General features: G+C 44.5%; 2 protein-coding genes across 2 annotated transcripts; both read left to right on the top strand.

Moving 5' to 3' along the window:
• The first annotated feature begins 143 nt into the window (after positions 1-143).
• Positions 144-5,436, top strand: LOC135942203 (beta-1,4-glucuronyltransferase 1). The gene is made up of 5 exons (XM_065488201.1): positions 144-420; positions 1,973-2,519; positions 3,237-3,706; positions 3,767-3,920; positions 5,136-5,436. The coding sequence occupies exons 2-5, from the start codon at positions 1,980-1,982 to the stop codon at positions 5,370-5,372; spliced, it is 1,401 nt and encodes a 466-aa protein (XP_065344273.1). The 5' UTR covers positions 144-420; positions 1,973-1,979; the 3' UTR covers positions 5,373-5,436.
• Positions 5,437-5,735: 299 nt separating this feature from the next.
• On the top strand, positions 5,736-12,178 carry LOC135942202 (protein O-mannosyl-transferase TMTC1-like). Its single transcript, XM_065488199.1, has 14 exons — positions 5,736-6,144; positions 7,092-7,269; positions 7,369-7,442; positions 8,142-8,297; positions 8,432-8,504; positions 8,576-8,679; positions 8,736-8,925; positions 8,987-9,108; positions 9,164-9,328; positions 9,759-9,872; positions 9,928-10,071; positions 10,271-10,449; positions 10,523-10,658; positions 11,282-12,178. Exons 1-14 carry the CDS (start codon positions 5,861-5,863, stop codon positions 11,340-11,342), a joined length of 1,980 nt encoding a protein of 659 aa, XP_065344271.1. The 5' UTR covers positions 5,736-5,860; the 3' UTR covers positions 11,343-12,178.
• Positions 12,179-12,416: the final 238 nt, after the last annotated feature.

The following is a 12,416-nucleotide window of genomic DNA, read 5'->3' as shown; positions in this document are numbered from 1 at the left end:
AATGAGCACAATGGACTGCGGGAACCAAGTGGTCTCTCATCGCTTATTTCAGACAAAGCGTGTACTACACCAAAAATAAAACAACAAGAAGTGCGCGGGGGTGGATAAGGGGGTCGCTACGCAGGTACATTTAACCAGAGTGCCGGGGGAGCCGCGGCGCCGTCTGCTCACACGCTGGGGTGCAGGGTGGAATATCGACGTGCTCGGAGCGACAGCGGCGAGCGGATTCGCAACTTCGTTTCACAACACGGCTCCAGCTGCTGCGGCCAAGATTGAAATTCGCCGATCCCCGAGTCTTCCGGCAAATCGATTTGGAATTTCGGAAACGACAAAATCACCCTGGCTGGTGCGATGCCGCCCTTCTGATCTGCAGGTGCTGCGGAGCCGATCACACATATCACGGGCGGCCTATGCAAACGAGTATGTTTTCATATGTTTACCAGCTAGTGCATGCACTGCATGCACAGCACACAGCAACACAATCGATGCAATCAGAGTAGCCGATGCGCAAAAGTAATTATCTCTCCCTGCTCTAAGCCGGTTGCGTTCATGATAAACGTTGCTTAAATTGAATGATGTGAGTAATGCTCTGGACTCGTTTTACTTGTCACATTACTTTATTAATGACAGTTATTGTATAAATATTTTTAATAACAATAGAAATAAACTATTAATTATTTGCTCTAAATAAATTTAAGTGATATTTTAAGGTTTCAATATGCAACACAAAAGGCAATTGTTTTAAAAAAAGCCAGGTGGGCAATAATTAAATAAGTGTTGATATAAGAGTTTGTTTTGTTACTTTCTTTAAATTATTAAATGCACAAAAAACAATAATATTTACCGTATTTAGCTAGCGGGATATCTGAACATCTGCTTTTATGTTGCCTTAAATACTCACTGTGGAATAACGTTCAGGCATTGAAAATAGTCGTCGCTCATTTTCATGATAATAATAATAATTATTAATTAACTGGCGGAAGCTTCGTTTTGCGGTGGTAACAGCCTGGTAGCGCGACCTTTTAAGCAGTTGGCATGCCGGCTATGCGCAATGGGTGAAAGGAACAAGAATTTAATCAAAAACCGACATATCCAAAAATATTTAATTATTCTCATTGTGATATTCCGTCGCTGGCTGTCTTTTCTTCATACTCTGTGTGCGCGTAATATTCCGGCGAATTGAATTTGGCATGTGCTGCACACAGCAGCATTTGAAAATTCCGTCAGTTTCCGAGGTTTATCTTGCGTCGTTTGGTGAATACCACAGCGCTAGTTTTAATCTGGTTTGTGGGTTGTGGGATTTATCTAACTACATGTAGTAGAACCAACCTTCTGATCCGATTTTAAAACACAAAATTTTGGAAAATGCATTCAAGCCTCCAAACCACATAAATATATTCGATAGGATTATATGATAGGCACTATGTAGGCGTAAGAGTTTCCGATTTGGATGAAATTCGGTGGAAGTGTTGCCCTAGTACGACAGTACGACTCACCTGAAAATTTTCAGATCAAAATCTCAAAAGCACATCCCGTGGGCTATGAGCTCACCGGGTACCAATAACAACGCTCAGCGTATAACGAGGGACCGCAGAGTAGCTTGGGCCCAGTGTGGCCGTCTTTTCGCATTGAGATATTTTATTAAAAAATTTGTCCCTTAAGCCGCTGGAAAGGTGCGGAAACCAGCAAGGTCGAGTCAGACCCAATGCGCTTCCTAGCCTGATGAGTTATTTGAGCACTTCGATGAGTAAATTTTTTAATTAACCACCTTTTTGCCACCTCAGACATTAATAGATCCCCGCCGATATGCTCAAATACCTCCCATTGCCTTGACACTGCAACGATGTAAAACCAATGCGTGTCAATGGTTCGTCTCGAAATTTTTGACTCTTTTTTAAGAACAAACTGAAGGAACATAAACCTGAATCAATCTGACTTCTACTGACAAATCATCTCTAAAACTTCCCAACAGGCGGGTGATGTTCAGCTGGTCGGCCAGACTATGCGGCTGTCGCTTTTGGAGCCTCAGTGTGCTCGGCGTCATCCTGGTCACCTGCTGCAACGTGTTGCTCACCATTAGGCTGCTGCAGAATGCGCCTGACTGCGAAACACGCGTCCTGCCCGGCCTGACGGCGCCGCAGGCAGCTAAGCGTCTGGTCACTGCCCTGGCGCTGACGCCGCCGCCGCCACTCCGCGTGAACGGCAGCGCCGAAGACGTGGCCTCGTCGGCGGCTGACTTCACGCTGAACCTGCACCTGGGCCGCTGGGACTCGCGACGCCTGTACAAAATGTTCGACTGGACCAGCGTCGGCACCAAGTATGTCGAGCTATCGCAAAATTTCTGCGTCTGCTTGGCCACCCAGAGCTCGCTGGAACGGCTGTTCTCCCTGGTGCAAGTGGCCCACCAATGGGCTGGGCCCATTTCGGCCGCGCTTTTCCTCTCCTCGCCTGATGAGCTCAAAATCGCCAAACACTACATCAGATTCGTTCGACATTGCTACGCTACCGTGAAAGAAAGGGTGAGTTCATTTACTCTGGATAATTGATGAAATTTATTTGTTCATCACAAGAAAATTTTGGTATGAAGTTTGAAGAAATGTTGCCAAATTGTAAGAAATACTTCATAGGCATTTTGGTGTGCAACTATACCAAGCGGGTTGCATACTTTGCCTCCTTTTAATGTTGAGTTTGTTACAATTAATTGTAAATTGGTGTGCAAATGCAAAATTGGCAAAAACGGCAAAAACGTAGCTGTGTAATATAATTAATTTTTAAATTTTTTAAAACTAGTTTTATTTTAACGCAGATTAATTTAATTTTGAGTTTCGTTCATTTGCTCACCTAGCTCACTCACTTGCAAAAACAAGCGGTCATCATCTTTTTTCTCTGTAAATGTGTTTAAACCGCCCGAACAGTCTCGCACACAATTGACTTGAACGGAACTTCTACAAAAATAAAAATAAATTAATTATTTTACTCAGCTACGTTTTTGCCAATCTTGCCATTCCACACCGATTTACAATTCATTGTAACAAGTTCTTGGAGAAATACAACCAACTACACAAATTTCACAGTTCAGTTTTCAGTTCATAAACTATTTTAGGAAGTATACACCCGCAATTTTTATTTTCAAAACATCTAATTTTTTAGATAATTAGCTGTGATCGAGTATCAGCTAAATCCAATAATTAATCATTTGCTGAAAATGCATCTGTTTGCGCTTTCCCCTCGGACAGGTGACCTTCCACGTTGCCATTCCAAGAGACCACCCGAGCTTCACGTCCGAGGCGCGAATGTCGGCAGGCATGGAGAATGAGAAGCTGGACTGCTCAAAGCCTGAGGCGTCGCTGCGTTTGCTGATGCGTCATAGGAGGCCAGAGGCGGCGCGCTGGCGCGTCAAGCTGCCCTACCCGCAGAACCACATGCGCAACCTGGCGCGTAGGAACTGCCAGACGAGCTACGTGTTCGTAACGGACGTGGATATTGTGCCAAGCGGGCAGCAGGCCGAGAAGCTGGACGCGTTCCTGCGCAAGCAACACTGTCCGGACGGCCTCTGCGCCTTTGTGATCCCCACGTACGAACTGGACGAGCGCGTGCGCTTTCCGCAAAACAAGTCTGAGTTGGTGAGGCTCGCCAAAAAGGGCCTCGCGCGACCTTTTCACCAAAAAGTCTTCATTTATAATCAATTCGCTACAAATTTCACAAAGTAAAGGTTTACAAATGCAGGTTGTTCGAGTAAAACCCCCAGCTTCGTTCCATTTTTCAGATGGCAGTTGGCGCCAGACATTAATCCGGAGGTCCATGTCAGCCACAATGTAACCAACTTTGAGTTCTTGTACGAGCCTTTTTATGTGGCATCCGACACGGTACCTGCGCACGACGAACGTTTCATAGGTTACGGCTACACAAGAAACACTCAGGTTTGTAAAAAAATCTAATTAGTGAATCCTATGTAAATTACGGAGCTTTTTTCTGAGTTTGAATGATTACATATTCTTTTATTTATATTGTTTTTGAGCATTAAAATTTTTAGATAAACATACTAAAATTATTCACGTGTAAAATGCCAATTATTTTTACTCTAAAAATATGATTAACACTGCGTAATTCAGCCTTTGTAAGAAAATCTTACTGTTTTTGGATCAAATAAGTCTAATTTGGATGGATTCTTAGATTTGAAGATCGTCGTTTTCATTCAAATCGCACGGGTTTTATGCAAAAAAACAACAATTTCACCTATTATTCAATACTAAGAACACTAAGAGAGACTTTCTTTTTCAAAATATTAGCCAATTTCACGAAATTTTGGACTGGTTATGAATGGTTTTGGAATTTTTAGACGGTTTTTTATATAGTTTAGATAGCTTGAAATTTATTAATTCATATTTTCATATAATTTTCCCTTGACGATTGGAAAATAATACAAAAATTGTCAATCGTTTGAGTTTTACTCTGCTCTAGAAACATGATTTTTATGTTACAAAGAGATATTAATGGCAGAGATTTAATTTTGAGTTAATATCTGAACGCAATAATTCTTGAAACGCGTATAGCATGCTTGTTTTGCACACTTAAATCTCCTTCCCGCGACCAAGGCACTGCAACCCCTAATTTTATGCAAATGTGTAATTGCGGCAATTCCGCTTTAAGGGGAAACAATTTATTTGCCATTACAATGGGCAGATAATGGATAAAGTTAAGCGGCTTTTTGAATAAATTTCTCATTATGCGGCAACGGAAATATCCGAAACTGTGTTTAAAACTCTGAACGACGCAGTTAATTTGCGACGTCGCGAACTGACGCGAATGCAAAACGTAATTTGCGATTCCTGCTCACATTAATCAGACTCGCCGGCCGAGCAGATTGCCAACGAGCAAAAAACGGTGCACGAATAGCTGTTTGGCGAACGCGAGAGGGTTTGGCGCAGCAAAATTTACATCGACACACGAGCCGCTCGCTCTGCTCTCTCGTTAGTTTCATCAGTTTATCTGGCTGCAGATGCTGTTTTTCGGGTGTGGGGTGGAAATGTGTATTTTTGCTTTTACCGAAATGAACGCAGCTGCGCGCGTGGCGTCGAAAACAAAATAACGAATTGTGGTCACGTAGCTGTAATTCGGGCCGTAAATGTCCGCAGGTGTACGAAACGTTCGTCGCCGGCTTCCAGTTCCGCGTTCTCAGCCCCATTTTCACCGTGCACTGGGGCCTGCAGAACAAAAAGAGCCGGCCGGGATGGCGCGAGCGGCAGAACAGCCTCAACAGACGCAACTTCGAGATCTTCAAGAGGGAGGTGTTCGCGAGATACCAAAAGGACCCGCTGAGGATGCTGAACCCTCGAATCAAGCACAGTCCGGCGGCACGCAGCAGCCCCTGAATGCATGCATACTCCCTCTCCCCTTCTTTAATAATAAAGTCAACGTGTATTTAAGAAAAGTGGAGAGCCCGTCTTTCTTTGTGTATCCGGCAAACCCGGCGTTCTTCAAACAAAAAGCTCTTTAGCATGCTGCATTAACATATTTATTCTAGAGCGCACCGCACCGACCGGAGGCATGCGCTGAATTCGAAATGCTGGCTGCTATTTTAAAGAGATCAGCGGGCGAGCGGGGCGAGCGCCAAAGTAACGAACGCGAAAGCAATATTAGAGGCGGGCGGGTGGGCTGCTTTATTCAGGGGTGGCTTGCCAGCGACTGCAGTCAAGGGCGAGGGCGCATGCTCGCGGGCGGGCAGGGCGACTCGGCTCTTGGAAACGATAGTGGTTAGCGAGTGCTGGTTGCCGCAGTGTCGCCCGCTCGCCGACAGCCGCAGTGCAGTGCAGCACCGCAGCTCCGTCCACCGAGCGAGCGAGCGAGCAGCGCGCAATCAATGAGGCAGCCCGCCGAGCGACGCCGCACGCAGGTGGCCAGCGGCCACTCGGACCCTGCCGGCGGCCAAATCTACTTCTCGGTGGCGGCCATCGCGCTCAGCTGCTATGCCAACAGCCTCGGAGGTGACTTTGTGCACGACGACGTGCCCGCCGTGCTGCAGAACCGCGACGTGCTCGGCCTCACCGGCCTCTCCGAGCTCTTCGTCAACGACTTCTGGGGCACCAGGATGTCCGACCCTAACAGCCACAAGTCCTACAGGCCGCTCACGGTGCTGACCTTTAGGTAAACGACCCGACGACGCCTGGTGCGTCTCGCCAGCCGCGGCGTGCGTGGACCAATTACGCGAGCTGATCAAATTTCGTCTCCGCGGCGGCAGACGCGGCGCTCGTTAGATGCGAGCTGCTGATTAAGAGACTTTCACGACCAAATGGCATCGTTTGGCGCGCGCGATAATGTTGCTGAATTGATGCTCCGCTCGCCTTGGTCACGACACGCCCGACTTTAGGCATCCGCCTTCTCGCTCAACTGACCCAATTTGAAGAGTGCAGCTCTGAGCAATTAGCACCCTCGAGCCACTCCTTTCTGCACTTTTGCAATTCGGCCCCCCAGTTGAAACAATTCCCGAAAACAACACGACTGCGTTTTCCTCCTCCACTTTGTTTATTTTCGTGCAAGCATTTATTTTTTTGTCTTTATTGATTTTCTCGCGCAAATTAGCAGCCGAGTAAGCCATCAGGCATTGTCAACACCGAAAAAGCATTTGAATGTATTCGTGTAATTGCAACAGGGACGAAGATGGCTTGATTATTCCGACCAACTGCCACACTACACGCTAATCGCTTTTATGGACGGCCTTAATGATGTCAATCAAAATATATAGTGGGCAGTTTAAATATTTCAGGCTTCAAAGTAGAAATTAAATGCCGTTTGAAGTACAAATAAATTGTTGTTGTCTACATCTTTGTAACATCACAATCAAATTAAATAAATTGAGAACTGAATGAATTTTCAAGAGTGTTTATACACTAAATTAATTTTGCAGGCTTAATTTGAATATTTGAGTAACCAGGATTCAATTTGCATCATTGTGAGCCTTCGGAATTGACGCATAATAATAAAAGACCCATTTTATGTTTTAACAATTTCCGAGGAAAACGAGAAATCGACCGTGCACAGAAATAAATATTTGTTGTGACTCATTTTTGTGTGCCTGCTGTAATTTTCCGCAGAGCCAATTACATATTGAGCGGGCTGGAGCCGTACTGGTTCCACGCGTGGAACGTCGTGCTGCACACGATGGCTGCAGTGCTGTTCACCAGAGTGTGTGTCGTGGTGGCCGGTCTGCGGCCCCAATTTGCCGCCATCGCCGGCGCGCTTTTCGCCGCCCATCCCGTGCACACGGAGGCGGTGAGTCCTTGATTATTTTACTGCCCAGCTTTTGTGCCGCTGCCGCACGCGGCGACAGACGAAAAGCACACATACGTGACATTTAACATTTTGCTTCAGGTGTCAGGCATCGTGGGCCGGGCCGACGTGTTGGCGTGCGTCCTCTTCCTTTTGTCTTTCCTCGCCTATCACGGGTACGTATCGGCACGAAATGAAGATGGCATGTTTGTTTCCTTTGTGTGACTAGCAGTCGCCTTTTCCCGCATTTCATGGTCGATATTCGGGACCGCTAAAACTTCTGAAATGCCGACACATAAAAAGTTTTCCGTGGGCCAAATAAAAGATCCCGAGGAAACAATTCCAATTTTAAAAACTTTTTATTGAGTGAAAAGTCGATAAATCGTTGTCCCTCCCGCCTGCTCCTCCTCCTCCTCGCTGCAAGCGAAAATTCTCTTCTCGGCACTAAAGCGAAAGTTGTGTAAGAGAGCGATTATGAAGATAAAAAAAATCGGGGGGACGACCAGGGCTTTTAGTCGCCGTTCATTATGGACTATTAGAGTGTAAATTGCCAATATATTTCATCAAGTTTGAAAGGAATTCAAATGCAGCATAGTCCTCCTCTCGCGGAATTCATAAAGAGCGTCCGCTAACGAAAGAGGCAAACCGCTCTTCACTTAAGTTGCGCCGGTTGCATAACGACCCTCGCTTGCAGGCGCTCTTTGCTTTGCCAACAACTATTGTGTGTGCGTGCGTGTGACTCGACTCTCTCGCTCGCTCCCCGTGAGCCCTCTGAACTAGCAAATCTGTTATTTTCGTATTTCGTAATGCTTTGTGGGAATATATTATACGCGCGCCCTGTGCTGTGTTTCTAAGCGTTTTTATGCGCGTTGCAGGAAGCCAGAAATGGAAGATTGCCAAATCTCGACAGTGGGGCTGTGGACGAGCGTGTTTTTCGGAGCGCTGGCCATGTTGTCAAAAGAAATCGGTGTCACCGTAATTCTGGTGAATTTGCTCTACGATTTGTATCGCAGCTGGCCATTCGTCAAAAGGTACACACTTTTCCTCGCAAGCGCTCTTCCGCTCGCAGTCGTCTCTTGTTTCACGTGGGACGACGACGAGAGCAAGATAATGAGCGTCGCATTATTTAGCTCGAGCTGACATATGAAAAATTCACATCTTGCAGGTCGATATTTTGCCTTCAGTGGAACAAAGAAACTGTTCAATTCGCCAGACGAGCTGCTAGAATTTTAATATCAGTGAGTCGCCGGCCGACGACCCTGTCCGCCACTCAACTCTTTTTTGTAATTTCTCTTGTCTTTTTCCACAGCTATGCTTCCTTTTGGCCATACGACTCGCTCTGCTGCAGGGCACTTGGCCCCGCTTTTCGATCCAAGACAACCCAGCTGCCTTCCACCCGAGCAGACAAGTCAGGTAATTGCGCACTCCCCAATTGAAAAATTCAGTTTGAAAACGAGGAATTCCATCAGGTTTCTGACCTTCTGCTACTTGGCGGCATACAACTGCTGGCTCATTTTGTGCCCGTGGAGTTTGAGCCACGATTGGCAGATGGGCTCGCTACCCTTAATCACTTCAGTGGCCGATTCACGGAATTTGGCCACCATCTTACTGCTCGGCTTTTGCGTTGCTCTAATTTACAGGAGCATTTGCGATTTTGAGGTATGATCTGCTAGTTCTCGAGAAATTTCCTATTTGATTATCAACTTTAAAAATATTTCAGCAACAAAAGCAAACTCCGTTAATTTTGGGCTGCCTATTTTTGGTGATGCCGTTTTTGCCGGCGACCAATCTCATCATAACAGTGGGATTCGTTGTTGCTGAGAGAGTACTTTTCATCCCCAGGTGCGGTTAAGCTCAAATCCTATTTTACACTTTCCTTACACAACTCCGTTCGCAGTTTGGGCTTCCTAATATTAGTCGTGTATGGAGTGCAGCTTGTGTGGAGTTCATTGATCCGGCACCGGTGGCTGCTCATGAGCGGCGGCTGCCTGCTTTTGCTCATTTTCTGTGGGCGGACGGTCGTTCGCAACAACGACTGGACATCGAGAGAAGCTCTAATTAAGTGCGTTGCTACCTCAAAATTCAGACGTTCATATAATTGAAAATAGAAGTTAAAAAATGTTCAAAATGATCAAGGAGGGTTGGCTATTAATTAATAATTGAGGAGAAAGTTATCTCGCGCGCACATTCTCTTACTGGACGCAGCCACTGCTTCAGCCCCCTAAGGCCTCTTTGGCAGTAATTTACCTGTTTAAACGGAATTCCCGCAGCAGTATTTAGCTGCAATATATTCTGAATTACTGGCTGGGCACAATCAAAGACCAACTCTTGTGAAACTCCGTCAATCACCATCCTTGCTACAAAATCTTTCTAAAACCAAAACAAATTTCAGAAATCCGGTTTGGAATTTAATTGTTTCTCCATTTAAATTCATGCGTGTTTTTTTCTAACTTTTTACCGATTTCTAAGTTGAAATATTTTACTGAAATTAGGTCGGGTCTGAAAGCGGTGCCGCACAACGCCAAGATGCACTACAATCTGGCCAACCTCTTGAAGGACAAGGAGCAGTACGACGAGGCAGTCTTCCATTACCAGCAAGCACTTCGGTGAGTGGCTCGAACGACTCCAAAATTCGATTTATATACTCTGTCTGCTTGGCAGCTTGTGGCCGGCTTACGCCAGCGCGCACAACAATATGGGCACCCTCATGAGCATCCCGGAGCAAGCCAAAGTTCATTTTTTGGAGGCTATCAAGCACTCGCCCGACCACGTCCACGCCCATTACAACTTGGGGCAAATTTATAAGTGAGATCACATGGCATGATTTTTACTGCGTCCATAAAATTTCCCGGCCGTTAAAAATGGCACTTGTCCCGGTCTGAATTAGAAAACGCGCCGTAAAAAGCGTGCAGTTGTAAAAAGGAACAAGGCACGCGTAAAATTAAATCTGCCAACAGTCGCGTGGCGAATTTAGTGCGCGCCTTCACAAACTCGATTTTCGCAGGCTGGAGAATCGGACCGCGGACGCGGTGCAAATGCTGCGTCGGTGCGTCAAGTTGGTAAAGGAGCAGAGTAGCAAACACCACTCAAACGCGGTGGAAAACATCCTGCAGCACATCATGCGGCTGCAGCCGAAAAACCCAGACAACATCGTCGAGTTCGCGCGTTGGATGCACGTAATAGGTAATAAATCTAATTTGCATATTTAAGAGTGCCGCGTGTGTTATTGATCGTGCTCGCGTTCTCTCTACCGCAGGGCACGAGTGGAAGGCGCTCGTCAACCATCAGAACGTTCTGTCCATGATTCCGCACCACCGCGATTCGGTGATGGGTATCGCGATCGCTCTTCGCTCAAGAGGACATGCTGCCAGGGCGATACGGCTCGCACAAAGGTACCTGCCCGATCGATCAAACGCTTTCCATTACGTGTATTACTGCGAATGGCAGATAAGTCTGCCGTTTCGTGTTTGCAGCGCGTCCACTCTTCTTGATATTGATGGAATTTTATTTGCGAACTAAAATATAAATTGCTAACATGCTTCCAAGCTATTTTTTTAATTCTGCCTTTTCAACCGTTTGTTTCAAGTTTCTTTAGTAGAAAAATATTTTACTGAAATTTCTAACAGCTCCGCTAAGCTGTATGGTTTTACAACACAAATATTTTATCTCAAAATTTAAACATATTCAAACTATCCCCTATATTTAAGATTTAATTAAATAATTGTTCATTTATGTAGGTTGCTTGTCATTAACTTTTTCAATGAGCAGTTCTAGACAAATTGGAACGGTTTTTTTGCAATTGAAATTTTTAAGTTATGATGAATTTTGCTAAAAAGTATTAGCTAAGAGATGGGAAAATTCCGAGATTGAACTCCAGGAAAACGGACGTTCCCTATTTTTGGCTATCTCAAAAAACCCTTATAAATGAAAGATGTTAACTCTTGATCTGATCACGATTATGTATATCATTTTCAAACTTCTACTCTCCATTCTCATTTAATTTACGTTTTTGCAGAGTTGCTTTGAATCGTCGGGGCTCGAGTCGAGTGTGCAGCAAAGCGATGAAAGCCTGCTGACCCTATGCGAAGAATGGTTTGTGTCGATCGCGCCAAGAAATGTGTGCGTCAAATTCAACATTAAGTCAATTGACACTACTTTTCGTTCAAAGATCGCCGGACCAACGTACTTGATTTACGTGCGCTCTGCGACTTACTGGCATGACGCCTGTCTCTGTGATTTTTCTCTCAATTTGAAGAAATTTAAGACTGCTTGATTAAAGTGAGTGGATTTTCCAATACAGAAAAAATACAAGAAACTAATAAAAACACACAATAGCAACCTTTGTCCTACAACCCCAAGTTGAATTTAAAAATACGCAGTAGAAAAATAAATAAAACTATTGGACAAGCAGCCGGTATCAAACTCAACCTAGCAGTAGACAAAACTAATTTCCCAGTTTTCCTAATCGGCGATTTAAATTCTGTGTTGATTAATTAAAACCAAGCATACTCGTAACCATGTATATCCTTTTTAACAGTTCACGCTAAAATTGTAATGCAATAATTAATATAACCCACAGCATCTTACACTTTTTGAGGATATGTGACGGAAAAGTCAATTTGTTAAAAAATGCATTATAAAAGGTAGGCTAGTTCTGCAGCATTTATAACGCAAAATATGGTGTTAATTCCAAAAAAAAACTCGACTACATTGTCCTAACTATACTCTGATTGGAAACAACTAGCTAGTAGTTATTAAACTTATGAATCGCCACCCTCTATTGGAAAGCCAAAATTGACCTGGGCTCTACAGAAACGTTCGCTTGATTGTTTTAAAATTGTAACAACTATATTCATGCCAAAGTTTGTTTACTGAATGCAATTTGCAATAAATGATATTTAAAAGTAAAAAATTTTAAGTGTAAATTTATTTCTAATAATCATGTTGCGACGATCTATGGAAGAAATTACACACTCTAAGGATTTGACGTTTTATTTTTTGCCTAACCGTGTAGTGTCCAACGAGTTAAGAGTTAGAGTGTTTGATTTGATGGAGTTAGCGAATTATGGCGCACTGAAGTTAAAAAATCCTTATGGATTTCATCATGTGAAATGATTCAAATTGAAAATTGAAGCCATGTTTCATTCAAT

This window comes from Cloeon dipterum, chromosome 4 (genome assembly GCF_949628265.1).
Source record: "Cloeon dipterum chromosome 4, ieCloDipt1.1, whole genome shotgun sequence".
Classification (NCBI taxonomy): Eukaryota; Metazoa; Arthropoda; class Insecta; order Ephemeroptera; family Baetidae; genus Cloeon; species Cloeon dipterum.
Note: the sequence above shows the minus strand (reverse complement) of the source record. Positions and strands in the feature narration are given on the sequence as shown.

Bases quoted from the DNA above. Each gene is read 5' to 3' on its own strand.
- LOC135942203 (XM_065488201.1), top strand. From the start codon at position 1,980: ATGTTCAGCTGGTCGGCCAGACTATGCGGCTGTCGCTTTTGGAGCCTC. The intron at 2,520-3,236 runs GTGAGTTCATTT...CCCCTCGGACAG, and splicing joins ACGCTACCGTGAAAGAAAGG to GTGACCTTCCACGTTGCCAT. The intron at 3,921-5,135 runs GTTTGTAAAAAA...AAATGTCCGCAG, and splicing joins GCTACACAAGAAACACTCAG to GTGTACGAAACGTTCGTCGC.
- LOC135942202 (XM_065488199.1), top strand. From the start codon at position 5,861: ATGAGGCAGCCCGCCGAGCGACGCCGCACGCAGGTGGCCAGCGGCCAC. The intron at 6,145-7,091 runs GTAAACGACCCG...AATTTTCCGCAG, and splicing joins CTCACGGTGCTGACCTTTAG to AGCCAATTACATATTGAGCG. The intron at 7,443-8,141 runs GTACGTATCGGC...TGCGCGTTGCAG, and splicing joins TCTTTCCTCGCCTATCACGG to GAAGCCAGAAATGGAAGATT.